General features: G+C 34.6%; 1 protein-coding gene and 1 pseudogene across 1 annotated transcript; both read right to left on the bottom strand.

Moving 5' to 3' along the window:
* Nucleotides 1-1,178: 1,178 nt before the first annotated feature.
* Nucleotides 1,179-8,722, bottom strand: LOC132560110 (transmembrane protein 272-like). Its single transcript, XM_060224754.1, has 7 exons — nt 8,702-8,722; nt 7,781-7,810; nt 6,751-6,841; nt 6,373-6,483; nt 3,139-3,198; nt 2,306-2,518; nt 1,179-1,953 (listed from the first exon to the last, which is right to left on the bottom strand). The coding sequence occupies exons 1-7, from the start codon at nt 8,720-8,722 to the stop codon at nt 1,769-1,771; spliced, it is 711 nt and encodes a 236-aa protein (XP_060080737.1). The 3' UTR covers nt 1,179-1,768.
* A 5,641-nt stretch (nt 8,723-14,363) lies between these two features.
* Nucleotides 14,364-17,876, bottom strand: LOC132560125 (uncharacterized; annotated as a pseudogene).
* Between the last annotated feature and the right edge of the window lie 211 nt (nt 17,877-18,087).

Below are 18,087 nucleotides of genomic sequence, written 5' to 3'. Positions count from 1 at the left end.
AGTTACAGAAATAAAATAAGTTTCCAGCAAGGCATAACTATATTTTTTAATTTCTTATTGACACAAAATTCCATTGAAAAAAAAAATCATTAATTTTGATAAAGGAACAATCAATCAAATATGTTCAAGGTGAAAAGTTCTTCAGATAAAAAACCCCACAAATTAAGATTTTGTTGTGGAGTACTTAGAGAGTAAGGCTGATGGATATATCATTTCTAATTCCTACATGTATTAGTGTAAATGTATAGCAATCACAACATACTAATTAAAATGTTTGAAAATATCATTCTTAACTTTTGATTAGTAAATTTAATTTATAGATTGATATATTACAAAATTTGAGGCATACACTTTGTACATATACACTGTAGGCCACTCAATAATGAGGTCATCCAATTTACATGTAGGTCATGCCCTACTGAGGTCATATGCCATTAAATGTGTTTATAAATTAAAATCTGACCAGTATAAAGTCCTTTAAGTACTATGTATGACAATGTACAAATGCAGAATCAGAATAAGGCTTGTACATTTAAAACTATCAGAGTAGTACCCCAGTAAACTTGATATTCTTTTATTACAATAAATGGATTTCTGTTAATTGGGACTATAAAAGATCAATAATATATATACAGTAATGATACACATATTACTGACTGATTATCTCTGACACAGATCAATATATACTTTGAATATTTAAAATGCAAAAAGCAAATGTAAAATACTTGTATGACATGTTATAAAGACTTATTCATAATCATATTGACTGAAAGCTGTTATTTTACAACATCAATCAGTTATATCTATGTATTTAACTGTACGCAGAATTATTATGAGAAAAGTTTAACAACAAAATATAACAAGAAACTGTAAATACATTTGATCTGGCCTTGTGGATTTTAAGATAAACACCATGACATCATGTGGCCTTTATAAAAAATACATCAGGAAAAATAAATATGACTTAACTGCCCTAAAATAGTCAGGGTTCTCGTTAGGACACAACACTTTTAATTTTAACAAGAGGTCTGTTCTAGACACATAGCATCAATATTGTTATATTTTATGATACTAAGACAAACAATTTCTATATTGATACACTTTATAAATATCACAAATGTATTGTATCTTTTGAATTATTGTTTTATATAGCATTTAAAGCTAAAAAAATTATTCATGACACCATAGTTTGCTCCGTTTTTTCAAGTTTAAAGTCCTGAATGAAATTAGTATGTTTGGAGTTTTATCTCCTCAGAACAGCTGAGGTAATACAAGGACGGGTGCCTCAGGAGACAATATTTGGAAGAAATCACATTGTAGAAAGAAAGAAAATAGTAACAATTAAGTATTGCTTTGATGACAACAGATCAATTTTAGTCTCTTTAAATTTCCTTGGTAATCAAGTGTCATAACTTGTACACTGTGAATGGAATCCTTACTCTGCATCATATACATGTAGACCATGTAATATAGGCCCAACAAGTGATAAGTAAGTGTTAGTATTATTAAGCAAACAATCTTTACTTATATGAATACCTGTACATGTACTAAAAATCATGTAATTATACCGAAAGCAAGCAATTACACCACAATACGTAATCCACTTATGTACCTCTCTAAAAAGAGAAAAACTGAATATATCTAAACATTTCTGATCATCTGGAAGCTGTGTTTGAGCATTATTAATTGTACATATAATTACATTAATACCTTGTACCAGTTTTACAGATTAATCTAGATTCTCTTCTCTCATCTCAGTTACTAAGCTTTATTTTGCTGTGGTGATGGCTGCCACAATCCCTCCACAGCAAGTCAGAAAGCAGATGAGTCCCCCTAGGATATAGGTAGATGTGATGATCCAGAAGGCAAAGTAGTAACAGGTAGGATGGCAGTACATTTGAGAGGTCTCATCAGTACTGAAGTTTCCATAGGTACGATATACCCACACATTTCCTATAAAAAAATGGGAATCAGATTATCATAAGAGTGATGGCTAAGTACCATAAGTGCATAACCAGAATTCCCTATATAAAAGAGGGCAACATGTTTCCATAGGTTATAGATATGGTAGCCACACATTAAGTGAAATATGGAGGCATTATTATCATAGATACGTATGATACAACCAACATTGCTTGTAAGAGCAGACATGGTGGGAAGTCATATCTTTGTACAGTTGTCAGTTACTGACATCAATTGGCAGGCTGCTACCTAGATATCAGTCTTGATAAAGGGACAGAACTCTTACATGTCAAATATGTAATGACTAGGCAGCTTGAAAATAAGGAACGAGTGTAAGTCTTACCAGCAATAAACCAGGCGAACAAAAAGCAGTTCAGTAACATGTCTGCTGGATTTGTCTTCACATTTTTCTGATCATCATCCTCTCCTTCTTCTTTCTTATTTCTCAGTTTCTGTCCTAGACTGGACAGATTCTTGATAATCCCAAACACTCCAGCCACCAATAGATAGATAGGGATAAACCTCTCAGCTGGACATTGATGTAGATACACACCTCCTGTCAACCAGTGATTATATATTCTTACTTATTCAATGATATCAACACTTAAGGAGATATCCATAAGTTTACTAACGTAAATGGGAAGTGTTACATAAAAACGAACCACAATGTTATCACTAGTTAACAATTTCAGCTAAAACATCATCAAGTCATTATACACCTATCAAACACAATCCAAGGTGTTGCTCACATTGGAATATCTGGTCATATCAATTGCTGAATGATAAATTTGTTCCTTTCAAAAATGATATTCAACCTGTTGACATAAACAGAATTACAAACATCTCCTTTGTACATGTCTGCATACCATATCATATTAATGTTCTCAAGAACTGGGTTGGAGAAAAATAAAGAGGTAAAGTTTGTAACTGGTGTTCAACGACACAAATTTTGTTCAACAAGCTTTAAATACATCTTAAATAGAATCAACTGGAGGAATACAAGTATTATGTAACATGTAATGGTATTTCAACACCTATATATCTGTACCGAAATATATTGAAGATTGTCAACAGAGCAATTGAATTTGTGAAATGGACACTTGTGGTGTATGTGCATATCAGTTAACTAGAAAAATGTTCCAAACTAACAAAGAATACTCAACATGATGGACCTACCTATAGCTGTCATTGCTATTGGAATCGCCAGGAAAATTCCCATTATAATGGTACAGGCCACTGTTGAAAAAACAAGTGTGTCAGATTCAACAATTAGTAAATTCTAAATATCCAGAACCAAAAACATACAGATAGGTCACAAACACAATCAACATAAAGGATACACTATCATTGGAGCTAATGTACATGAACATGTAGTTGTGAGAATAAGACATCAATGTTAAAAAGTATGAATGTCCAGCATACATGCCCTTCAAACTAGATATAGACATACACTCTATGGACATGTATGTACAAATGTCCAGCATACATGCCCTTCAAACTAGATATAGACATACACTCTATGGACATGTATGTACAAATGTCCAGCATACATGCCCTTCAAACTAGATATAGACATACACTCTATGGACATGTATGTACAAATGTCCAGCATACATGCCCTTCAAACTAGATATAGACATACACTCTATGGACATGTATGTACAAATGTCCAGCATACATGCCCTTCAAACTAGATATAGACATACACTCTATGGACATGTATGTACAAATGTCCAGCATACATGCCCTTCAAACTAGATATAGACATACACTCTATGGACATGTATGTACAAATGTCCAGCATACATGCCCTTCAAACTAGATATAGACATACACTCTATGGACATGTATGTACAAATGTCCAGCATACATGCCCTTCAAACTAGATATAGACATACACTCTATGGACATGTATGTACAAATGTCCAGCATACATGCCCTTCAAACTAGATATAGATATACACTCTATGGACATGTATGTACAAATGTCCAGCATACATGCCCTTCAAACTAGATATAGACATACACTCTATGGACATGTATGTACAAATGTCCAGCATACATGCCCTTCAAACTAGATATAGACATACACTCTATGGACATGTATGTACAAATGTCCAGCATACATGCCCTTCAAACTAGATATAGACATACACTCTATGGACATGTATGTACAAATGTCCAGCATACATGCCCTTCAAACTAGATATAGACATACACTCTATGGACATGTATGTACAAATGTCCAGCATACATGCCCTTCAAACTAGATATAGACATACACTCTATGGACATGTATGTACAAATGTCCAGCATACATGCCCTTCAAACTAGATATAGACATACACTCTATGGACATGTATGTACAAATGTCCAGCATACATGCCCTTCAAACTAGATATAGACATACACTCTATGGACATGTATGTACAAATGTCCAGCATACATGCCCTTCAAACTAGATATAGACATACACTCTATGGACATGTATGTACAAATGTCCAGCATACATGCCCTTCAAACTAGATATAGACATACACTCTATGGACATGTATGTACAAATGTCCAGCATACATGCCCTTCAAACTAGATATAGACATACACTCTATGGACATGTATGTACAAATGTCCAGCATACATGCCCTTCAAACTAGATATAGACATACACTCTATGGACATGTATGTACAAATGTCCAGCATACATGCCCTTCAAACTAGATATAGACATACACTCTATGGACATGTATGTACAAATGTCCAGCATACATGCCCTTCAAACTAGATATAGACATACACTCTATGGACATGTATGTACAAATGTCCAGCATACATGCCCTTCAAACTAGATATAGACATACACTCTATGGACATGTATGTACAAATGTCCAGCATACATGCCCTTCAAACTAGATATAGACATACACTCTATGGACATGTATGTACAAATGTCCAGCATACATGCCCTTCAAACTAGATATAGATATACACTCTATGGACATGTATGTACAAATGTCCAGCATACATGCCCTTCAAACTAGATATAGACATACACTCTATGGACATGTATGTACAAATGTCCAGCATACATGCCCTTCAAACTAGATATAGACATACACTCTATGGACATGTATGTACAAATGTCCAGCATACATGCCCTTCAAACTAGATATAGACATACACTCTATGGACATGTATGTACAAATGTCCAGCATACATGCCCTTCAAACTAGATATAGACATACACTCTATGGACATGTATGTACAAATGTCCAGCATACATGCCCTTCAAACTAGATATAGACATACACTCTATGGACATGTATGTACAAATGTCCAGCATACATGCCCTTCAAACTAGATATAGATATACACTCTATGGACATGTATGTACAAATGTCCAGCATACATGCCCTTCAAACTAGATATAGACATACACTCTATGGACATGTATGTACAAATGTCCAGCATACATGCCCTTCAAACTAGATATAGACATACACTCTATGGACATGTATGTACAAATGTCCAGCATACATGCCCTTCAAACTAGATATAGACATACACTCTATGGACATGTATGTACAAATGTCCAGCATACATGCCCTTCAAACTAGATATAGATATACACTCTATGGACATGTATGTACAAATGTCCAGCATACATGCCCTTCAAACTAGATATAGACATACACTCTATGGACATGTATGTACAAATGTCCAGCATACATGCCCTTCAAACTAGATATAGATATACACTCTATGGACATGTATGTACAAATGTCCAGCATACATGCCCTTCAAACTAGATATAGACATACACTCTATGGACATGTATGTACAAATGTCCAGCATACATGCCCTTCAAACTAGATATAGACATACACTCTATGGACATGTATGTACAAATGTCCAGCATACATGCCCTTAAAACTAGATATAGACATACACTCTATGGACATGTATGTACAAATGTCCAGCAAAATAATGTCTTTAAATATAAATGTACAGTAAAACAATATGTTAAAAAACATATGCCCAATAAAACATTATCTTAACATAGCAATGTCTAGTAAAACAATAAATATACATACAAATGCACAGTAATACAAAGTTTATACCTATAAAAATGTCCTGTAAACCAATGTCTTAAGTTACAAATATCTTGCTAAAAAATGTTAATACAAACAAATGTCCATCTAAGCAAAGTATAAACATACAAATATCTGGTAAACAGAGTTTAGAGTTACAATTTTTCGGTTCAGCAGCTTCAATGTATGTAAATATCAAGTAATAAAACAAACAATATAGAATTAAACCAATAAAGGCATAAAAATTCAAACTACTGTGTCAAATGGTATACAGATAATGAACTGTAACACAGAAAACAAAACATAGGTTGTCTTAACTTACAGGTTCCCATAAGTATGCCTACGAAGCTCTTGGCAAACTGAGCATTGTTACTGGATGAGGCTTTGGCAGCCTTCACCTTCCCAAACAGTGAATCGTACGATGGCGGAGGTTCTGAAATTTGATAGAACATTAAAATGACAATTTATGCAGTTTTATCATTTTTTACAATGTACATATTTATGACAAATTCCATACTATACTATAATGAAATCCGTTAACATTACCGGTAATGCAATTCAAACCGATAACTGACTAAAGGTTTACAACCACAGTATAATTTTACAGCAGAAGTAGTACTGAATTGACCAGGTTACATTGCACTTAATACTGCAGTAATTTATATCAGAAAACAATAAATGAAGATCTTACACAACCTACCAGAGTATCCATTAGCCCCATATGGAGGAAGGCCCTCAGGCATATCCACTGCAGATTGGTCAGCTGTGGCATGGTAAGATGGTGGTGATTCCTTTGGATTTGAGAGGAAACAAATCAAATGTACACTTAGATTTACCAACACACACCTACTCCCACCTGGTATACCCGCTAAGTTATGAAGAAACTTTTAGAATATAAAGATAACTATGTAATAAACTAACCCTCATCATACACACTGTACATGTAAACTTTAAAATATCAGTTAAAGAACTTGTACATGTTCAAAAATTCCTGGCTTATAATAAATTGTATCCTAGACAAATATGTCCTGTCATTACATTTAAATAAGTACAATTGTGATGTGAATTAAATCATATGACATATATTGTACATACTATGAAAACTACAAGTACATGTAATGAACTTAGTATGAGTGCCTTATATACTGTATATCTATGTACAATACATTCCACAGATATACATCAGATAAAAAAATAAAATAACTGTCTACCCAAGAGAAAATATACCTGAGAATCCCAGCAGGATCTCATCATGGGCCCTGTCAGGTAAAAATATCTTACCAGGATCCTGGTTATCCCAGTCATTTCACATTGCAATTTTAACCAATTCCAAAACAAATGGGATCTGAATATCATTTTCTCATGGGTATTACCATACTGTGATTAAATCAATAAAGTATGATGATAAAGTGGAATATATTTTGCTGAAAATATGAAAATCTGATTTTTGAAAAATAATTTTTAATTTGCTGATATACAGTATTTGATTGAAACCGAAGAAAGCTGTTATTACATTGAAATTTCTAATAGTAATGGCACTACTCAGAGTTCTTGAAAGAAAGACATGCATTATCTGAAATAAAGACTAACTATTGGTATAAATAAGACAGAAAATCTATGAAACAATACCAATGGATATATTTATATGAAACTAGCTCAGTACTTTTTACTCCTTCAGACACAATTTGACAATTTAACATTATCTGTTCTATGAAATTGTAATGAATTACCTGATCTAGTGCATTACCATCACTGTGTGCCTAAAAATAAAAAAAGAATTGTCACTGTCACTCAAATCAATATAATGATGAAGCATTGTACATAACATTATGTACATGTGGCATACAATGCATCAGGCTTCTGTATGTACATGCAATGCTTATATACAAGCTGATGATGTAAAAACCATGTTATGATTGTATTCTAGAATTCATTTCATCTAAGATATGTATAGTAACTTTAGACAATCTTTGGTGGTCAGGTGGCGCAGTGGTAACACATCCACCCTTCTCCAAGACCACCAGGGCTCAATTCCCCAAACCAAATGGACGTGAAAAGGTAAGGGGCCACAGCCCCTCCCCATGGGTTTCCCTGGTACTCAGTAAAGACCCATCCCAAATTTCAGTCTGGGCCAACAAACATGATTAGTGTAAGTTGGAAAAACGTGTTTTACTTTTGATCTAGATCTGACAATAGTACACCTAAAGTGTGAAAGTGAGAAAATAATCTGCAACTTCAGTTGTTGTTAAGGAACAAGATATGTATTTTAGTATAGGTTTCCAACATACAAAGTAAAAATGAAAATAAAAAGTGGTTTTTACACAATCTCTACATGTAAATACATTATGGAAGTGAAAGTACACGATTAAAAATCGTATTCATCGTAATCACAAAAAGGTAATCTCGGATAGCAGAAATACTATACGACTTGTTAAGTTGTTTCGTGTTTCTATAGGCGTACAATGATAAAAGTAAGATCGTTTGCAAGATCCGTTGATAAATCGAATGTTGAAGCTGCTGACAACATCTGCCAGTCTACTAAACCGGTTTGACACACCTTCACGTTAATATAACATCATTGCGGGTATATCTTTAACTTATTTAGCATAAAATTCAACGTTGCTGCATTGAAAATTCTCTGTAATACTTGCCAATTTCGTTTCTTCTGCCATCGTTTCTTACTGCACGACAATTTCGTTTCCGTGTTTGTCGCTAAACAGAGCGTCCTAATGACGGCGACCGCTTGTAATGGTTAGTCCTACAGTACGGATTATTTATCTATCAGGATTAGCCCGGAGTCAGATTAGCTAAGATCGTGTAACATGAGTTTAAAATTGAAGCTGCTTCGTCTTTGGAGAGAAGATAAAGTAATAGAACGTTAGATAAGACAGTATAATAAAATTGTTAGATTTGTTTATCTCAAAGTCCATGCCGCTCGGTTTTAACGAATACATGTACGGCATGCGCGCGGCTTGCTGTTATATGTACGTCACCTTTCCTGTGTATGTTACACTGTTACATTTAAAATGTTCTTATCAAATACACGAATTATTTCTCACTTATGCTATTCGTATGGAGCCCGTTAACTGACATGCTCCATACTTATCTTATTTCGTTTTTTCGAAATAATAATTCGTTTAAACGAAATAATAATATTTCGTTTAAACGAATTATTATTTCGAAAAAAAAACGATATTATTTCGTTTAAACGAATTATTATTTCGAAAAAACGAAATGATATTTCGAAATAACGAATTAATATTTCGAAAAAACGAAATAATATTTCGAAATAACGAATTAATATTTCGAAAAAACGAAATAAAATAAGTATGGAGCATGTCAGTTAACGGGCTCTGTATATTCGAGATAATTGATTGAGCAATTGAGTGTTTCTTAATTAATCTATACATTTTCAATTGTCGAAAGTAACGCTTCCGAGTACTGGTGCTTCAGAACACCGCTCTGTTTAAAATTTGCTTGATATTTATGAATGCTTATGAATTTTGAGTCTTAATCTTACTGGTTATGGATACTGTTCTCCGCCATCTTGTGTAAATGTAAATGTTATTATTTGTATGTTTATTCTCAATCTTATATGCTATTGCATACGGAGTGAAATAAAATTGAAATTGACATGTGTTGTTATGTAAAGGTGGTGTTGCGTGTTGGGTAATTGTTGAAATATTGGGCAATTATTGAAATAATTTCTTGTATGGTCATGTCCAGTATTGTCTTGTTTTCGATGTTGCCGGTCAGTTCGTTTGTCTATGTCTCGTCGGATGTTAGATTTGGGAGAGCCGCCGAGGTGAGAGGATCAGGTCCAGTACGGTTTTATGTTGTAGCGTCAGTAGTTCCGGCATACTCTATTAGAAATGAATTACCGGTATATGAAGTGCTCCAAACCCATTGTTCGGGTACGTGGAACAGTATATTTATAGCTTCATTTTGCTTAGAGTGTTGTACTATGAATGAATATTGTATACTTATTTAGTGTAGTCCTATAACGGTATTTCTTTGTTAAATGAGAGAAATGGCGGGATAATGTTCATTTAACTCGATAGCCAGAGTTTTAAAGAGTTTTAATTAAACGTCAAGAAGAGTTGATGGACTTCTCCCCCCCCCCCCCCCATAGAAATAATAAAACAAAAAAACATAACTGTCCGAGGATTACGGCGACTCCTTATTGACATGATCGATAGTACGGAAGCGTATTCCGACCACGTTGTGTTTTATTTTAACTCGAAATTTCGAGTTAGTAATCCGAAATTTTGAGTTAGTAAGTCGAAATTTCGAGTTGTTATCTCGAAATTTCGGGTTAATATCTCAAAATTTCTGATGAATAACTCGAAATTTCGAGTTGCTATCTCGAAATTTCGAGATAAAATAAAACAAAAATTAGAAAGTTTCGCTGGACCGATGAAGTTCCGTGTACATGTAGACTGTACATTGTTTACATGTAGACAGAGTATCAAAGTGTAGCCTGCATGAAAATTAAATTAATGTAGTTTTATTATCTATGATTGAAAATTTAAAAAAAAGGTTGAAAACCGCATCAAAATGTGCTAGCCCAATACCGAGATATTGACGTATAAATTGCACGATTTTCACATGTCATTCCAGAGTCACTGCCCTTCGTTTTCACTTTGTCAGTATAGCGATTAACTCGATAGCCGATGGGGGCCGAGAATGATGTCACTCTGGCTACTTACCAACGGAAGGTTGACTTGCGCTGAATGGGGCCCATCGACCGTGACGTCACAAGTTTAACGACTGGTAGCGTCAGCTGTAGAAGAACAGGATCCGAGGACTCACGCATAACACCAACAACAACCGGGACTCACGAATAACACCTACAAGATCCGAGGACTCACGAATAACACTAACAAGTATCGTGGACTCACGAATAACACCAACAAGAACCAAGAACTCACGAATAACACCAACAAGAACCGAGGATTCGGGAATAACACTAACAAGAACCGAGGACTCACGAATAACACCAACAAGAACCGAGGACTCACGAATAACACCAACAAGAACCGATGACTTATGAATAACACCAACAAGAACCGGGAACTCACGAATAACACCAACAAGAACCGAGTACCCACTAATAACACCAACAATAACCGAGGACTCTACTAACATCAACAAGAACCGAGGACTCACGAATAGCACCAACAAGAACCGAGGACTCACGAATAGCACCAACAAGAACCGAGTACCCACTAATAACACCAACAATAACCGAGGACTCTACTAACATCAACAAGAACCGAGGACTCACGAATAGCACCAACAAGAACCGAGGACTCACGAATAACACCAACAAGAACCGAATACTCACAAATTACACCAACAAGAACCGAGTACCCACGAATAACACCAACAATAACCGAGGACTCTAATAACACCAACATGTAATAGGAGATACAAAGTGCCAAATGCAAGAATAGAAGAATTTAATTTGGACAGGTTGCAAGCCTTTTATCCTGTACCCTTAGATGTCCGATCTGTTGCTATGGCAGTTAAATCTAAATTTTGGTCAGTAAATGTTAAACTCGTGGTAGACAGGGTTTTCTATTTAACGATGTCAATCGCTAAGTGTAAACAAATACACAGCATTCTACTAGGTGACTTGCCTTCTGTACGGGAGGTGGATGTGGGGGCTTTTGTACTATTAACTTATATTGATCAAATCAAAGTGTACAAGTCCATACATGTAAAAGAGTAAATCTAAAGGAATATACTGCAGCAAAACGTTTTTGTTTTTTTTTTTTTTCCTTTTTCTATTTTATTTGCTTTTATTTTTATGGCTTTTGAACACGATTACACACATGTGTTGTCAGTCATTTAAAATAATTTCAGTGTATAGAATTCGCTTCATCATGGCTAAACAATTTCCACTTCAAGTAACATGTATCAACTGACAGTGTTTCCGCTCTATCTTAGAGTATTGTTATACCTCTGACATCCTACCACCAAAAGAAACATAATCTCAGTTTAAGAAGATATTACGGGACATTCGTAAATACTATTCAAAATAAGATTGAATGTACTTGTATTATCCATAGTCAATTTTGTAGTCCGTGAATATCGAACCAACTGAATCATGTTAATATCATAGGGTGGGGATGCAAGGATGTTGCTAGCCAGAAATGGAAAATCAGCGATAAAGAAAACTAAATGGAAAGTTTTGTTGTAGAAAGAAAACGATGTTTGTCGATAGCCAAATCTGGTTGGTATTCACGATGGATATTGTCGATCTATTTCTTGTTATTTAAATTGATTAAACAGCAGCATCCTGGTACTCTATGCTGCTTTCTGTGCAGTAATACACTAGGTGATTATTGCGGGAAATTCTAGAATTCTAGGGAAAGAATCAGCCGAAACTAATATTTATCAATGTTAGATACTTTAACTCAATACTGCAATAAATTTCGTGAAAACATTCAATGCATTTGATTACTGAACCCTGCCACTTTACATCGGAATTAAAAAATGGCATACAGAGATACGCCACAACATGTCACAAGATACGAAGGAAAACGTTACAGAAGATACGTCGGAACATTCCCGTGATTCGTGTAGTTTATTGTCTACTTTCTATTTCAAGGTTATGGCCGACCTACATTTTTCACTATAATGGTAAGTACACGTCATAATCACCAATCTGTCTGGCATGAACAATAACATAATGGTCTCACACACACACATAAATATGAACCGTCTGAAGATAACCGAAACAAGACTTGAAAACGTTACAGATAGTCAAATTAATTTGTCTTGTTGATTCTTTTATGTTGAGATATTTATGATTCATATGATATGGATATTTGTATATACATATATTCGTGTTTTAAATCATTACAGTACCAAGCCAGGTCACCTGTTTCGAGAATAGGTTCCACAGAATTTTAACGTTTTTAGAATAATACCCTTAAGGCCTGTTTCTCTCCGTGCTATGAGCTTCACTAACGAATGCTACAGCTTTATGATACAGTGATACCTCATTCTTGGCTACATAACGTATATCTGATTCTGAAAATGAATGTTATTAATCACCCATGTGTCTTTTGAAAATATTGCATTTAATTTCCACCAAAGTCTCAACCTATTTAACGAGATCTCGTAAGAACCCCAGGAAAAATTTCACTTAATTTCCCGCCACAATATTACACAATCATGTGTTGTACATTGTTAAAATAGAGTGGTCATCAATCAAGATTAGTGAAGTATAAAGTTTGTGCAGAAGACATTACTATTAATAATTCGAATTACATTGTGTTTATTTTCGCATTACAACCGCATATCGTCTAGTTCTTAATAGGATTAGCTTTTGTTACAGGTCACAACTAAAGGAGGTCAGTGGTTCCCTCAGATCACTTTCACAAAAAGGGCTCAATGTACAAGATACGTCATAAGTCTCTCAACAGACCGCGTTAAAGACAAAGAGATGAGGGAATGCAGGTATAGCTATGTCGCAGCTCACTTTATTTTGGTAAGATAAATGGCGCGTTTCTTCGTACAAATTCCGATTCGACGTGTTCGCCTTTCATTCGTTCTTCTGTCTTCTGAGGCCTGTGTCCAATATCAGTATTAGAATTTGTTATCATTTGGATCTGGACAATGCTTGCAATAATAGCGATGTCGCTGAAGATGTAACTGTGAAGGAACTTTCTTTCGCCGGATTTATCATTATAAGCTTTATTTCATTGCTATCGATATTTTCTTGTTGTGTAAGTATAAGGGACATTTAGAATAAAACTATATGCATTCACATGATGTTGCAAAAACACTTAAGTTGTGGTCAAGAAAGAAATGTGATAAGCCTCTTACTACATAGTATCATCACTACCTGACTAGAAACACTAGTGTTGAATATCAAACGGAACGTTTAGAGAGGACAAAAAACACTGAAAACATACAGGATAGAAAGGAAGGGGACAGCTAAAAACAAAATATTGCAGGAGGCCCACAGATAATAAGCTTTGACGTTAATCCAGTGGAATATCCTATAATAGAAGATATCGTTCATATTGAAGCCACCACATACCTGCGGTGGGCATCCCATAATTAATGACGTACACCGAGACAAAACAAGAATATCACTCGCAAACTACCTGCAATTGTTTCTGTTGAGCAGAGAAAGTCGTCTGTCTTCATGACCAATAAATGGAAATTCTCTTTAAAACCATGAAGAAGGCACTAACAAACAAAAATACACGTCACTATTCAACAATTCATCATTAGAATTATTTCGGAACGTTTTACCTATACAATGTATACATAAATTGAAGATACATCAATTGTTCAAGGTTTTGATATACAACACCAATCATGTTCGTTCCTTTTTCTTTGTCGATCAACTCCACTTTGAAAATTGAAACTCAATTTACAATCCCGGTAGTTATCTGAAAAAAATAGCACAATCGTTAAAAGTCTTGGAAGTCAGGTCTTAAGGGTTTCACAATATACTATAATGCTTTTCAGAATACGTGTTCACGATAAATTGAAACTGTAGGTGTTACACGTTTGTATGAAAAGGTGTCATCAACTCCAAGCGTTATTAGAAATGAGAGTTAAACATGTAAAATTAACAAAAACTGTACTTCGTCCACTGAGAAACCATGTATCTTTCACGGTTCATTATTTTTTTTTTTTCAAAAATTAAAACGGAAAACTAAATCTTTTTCATAGACACATGATTTCATGTATAAATATACGTGTAAATAATTTTAATTGTATTTGTAATAGTTCATACATATATAAATGTAAAATTCACGAGTAAGCAGATCTCCAAGAAAATGCAAATGATTTTTTATCTGTTTTTGTTCCAAATGAAAATTGAGGACGGGAAAGTCCAATAGAAGCTGTGCTTATGCCTGAATTATTGCATGAAAAACAGCCTATTCTTTATTTTGAGCTCACCTTCATACAATGTAACTGGAATTCAGTTACACTGGGGTGGTGGTTTGAATACTGAGGGATCTTGAATGCCTCGTGAGGAATCCAAAAACTCAAAGTTATACATTATACCACTCTGCCCGTCTCTGCTTGTAATGGCAGCTTCTGGTATAAAGTTTGCGCGCACTGGCCAGCAATCGTTTCCATCTTTGAAAAAACAAGTAAACGAAAAGAAAATACACATTATACCTACACTATTAACACATTCTGGATATTCCTAGATGGAAGTCGGATGTTACCCATCGTATAGCATCGTACATGTATGATATTTAAGACATATGTATCTAACGACGGAAACACAAGGGATGACATTGGGGCGAAAACTCAGAGTAAAAAATTAATGTATGCATTAGCGGGAGTTCTAAAACAATCATATTGAATAGGAAACAGTTAGTTTAATGTCACGAAGAATCGGTATGTTGATAGGTAAATGTACCTATAAACAGAAACATAGCCACATTGACAAATCCGTGATACTATAGATAAACAATGTAATCCGTCCTATTCAAACTATTCCCTTGTATATGGAGCACTAATATTTAATAATATAAAAGTTAATATTTAGGTCGTAATTTGAAGATTACATTAGTGTTTCATTCATTTAACAAGTTGACATTATTTGAATTGACCAAGGATTAAATAGGGGATGTCGTCGACAAAGCAGAAGACGCGCACTCTTTCTGAACATCTGGTCTTATTCACCTTGTACTTTTTCAGGAGCTTCCGTGTAAATCTTTCTTTTTTCATATTTTGTGATTGGTTTTATGGAATTTTAGTTTGGATTATGATTATGTTGCCATGTTGGTATTTTCTTGGGTTTTTACGATATTTTGTCTCATCTTAGATAAAAATTAACAAATGCGTTATAATGTAATATAGGACAGATGATAAATAAAACTTTATCATATAGCTTTTTATTCTTTCTAGGACTCGACAGAAGTGTTAAAGGCCGAAAGTGTTATTACCTAGGAGACAACTGGGGAAAACTATAAACAGACCAAAAGAAATAACGACATATGGATGGAAAGGTGCAGTAGCCCAATAATTCTATATATAGATTACCTATTTTTGAAAAATAGAGGATTCAAAAAGAAAGTGAAACGTTTATATATATTATAAACAGTGTTACTATCCAAATTAATTAGAACCCAATACTCAGGTTACGACGCAATCAACGACAATGACTTGTGCAATGACAACATCAATTAAACTCCAGCATTGTTGTTTCATCCTTCCGTGACTGATCAGTGATCTTAAGGGCATGACTTGCCGATTACAGTAACTAAGTGCGCGTTATAGTTACCTCTGATGACAGACGCGGTGATCCGTAAAGGAATGGAGCCTTCAGTGTTAAAAATGTAATTTGCCACATTGCTTTTTCCGCCTGCCAGAAATCCGTACACCACTTCAGATCCACCGGCTATATAAACGTCAGAACGTTACATACAGGATCAAACACCCATATACATCAATTTCCTAAAAAATACTTTTTAAATCGAGGCAGTCCTTTATACATGAAAAATCTTTCGTTAAACTCGTGACAATATCATTGTTGCCGATTATATCTTTGTTACACTGAGACAGTAGTATTTTTACTGTATTCAACAACACATACATTTATAGTCTACATATAAGTACAATGGAACAATAACATTCAGAGTAAAGATTAATCGAACGTTCACAATCGACAACAAAATGATAATGTTTTCTGTCACACCTAAATTTGTCTGGCAATGAAATTTCATATTCCAATAAAATGACTACATGTGTGATCTGTAGAGGACATCTCCGTTTTTTTTAAGAACGAATCGAAAATAGAACGTAAATGAATTGTGGAAAACTGTCTTATACATTTTGCTTCAGTATTTTGGTGTAACTGCATAAATGTGAACCATCGAAAAAAAAAACGTTGCAGTAACCTACTCTCCCTTGATCGTGTAGTATTCTACTCAATATTATCACTACTATAATAAAACATAGTAATAATTATTTTTCTGGCAACAAATCTACGTCATTATAATGTACTTACATAAAATGCATTGTCTGGTCATGTTGTGATCTAGTTCGGACTTCTCACAGGAACCATCTAAACCTATCTGGTACATTATACCCTGTAGCAAACACCACGTACAAACTACAACACTGTTACATCATTTTCTTCGCTTTCACTATTCACTGGATATATAACGATTTGCATATTGAACATCTATACATGAGCTTATATTGTAATTGTCGGGAAAGCATGAAATAAATACATTGTAGCTTTAAGAAATTTGCCATTATCATTAATTTCACTTTATGAGTGAAACGATAATTAACCATCCCAAACATAAAACCAACATCGCAAATCAACCAAAATAAATAGGTTGGGATATTTTCCCCCTCATTAATCCTTCCTATTATTGTACGTAATATTCTGTAGAACTACACTGTTACGGCTATAAAGGTCTCACAAGTATCTAGCGTTAAGATTAACATATTTCATATATCAACATATGTTTTAGAATGTGTAATAGAATCGGTTTCAGCCCTACTCACCTTGTCGAAGTCGTTGAGGTACATTGTGTTTGCTGGCAAGGGTTTGGGTATCAATGGAGATACCTCAGTCCCCTCTAATTTTAGACGCATGCGTCTATTGGTGTAATCGTATGATATAGACATAGTACCATTTATGTAAGAGTATGCGGTTTTCGGAGACTTTTGACTTGTTTTTCCGTCGATGTCGATGAAGACATTCCCGTATCCAATGTACGCACGTCCTTCGAATTGGTCAGGTACACAGCATATCTGGTCGGCTTGTACAAGCGTTAGATTTATCAGAATTACTGTAAGTACTGATCTACCGAACCAACCCCACATTTTTACCGACTTCAAAGTACGCTGTTTCTTATCCAAACCTAAACGACTGTTTACAAACACTTGCTAGTAAAGTTTTCTCGAAATATTGTCAGTACGTGTTGTCATGTTGTTATCAGAAGGAGATACAGATGTAACCTGTATGATATCAGTATCAGCCGACCTGCTAAGATATGGTTTTCAGTAACCTAACTTTACTTCATATCGTGATCTC

This window comes from Ylistrum balloti, unplaced genomic scaffold (assembly GCF_031769215.1).
Source record: "Ylistrum balloti isolate Yb309-2 unplaced genomic scaffold, AGI_CSIRO_Ybal_v1 Utg371016, whole genome shotgun sequence".
Classification (NCBI taxonomy): domain Eukaryota; kingdom Metazoa; phylum Mollusca; class Bivalvia; order Pectinida; family Pectinidae; genus Ylistrum; species Ylistrum balloti.
The sequence above is the reverse complement of the archived record's forward strand: the minus strand, read 5'-3'. Positions and strand labels throughout refer to the sequence as shown.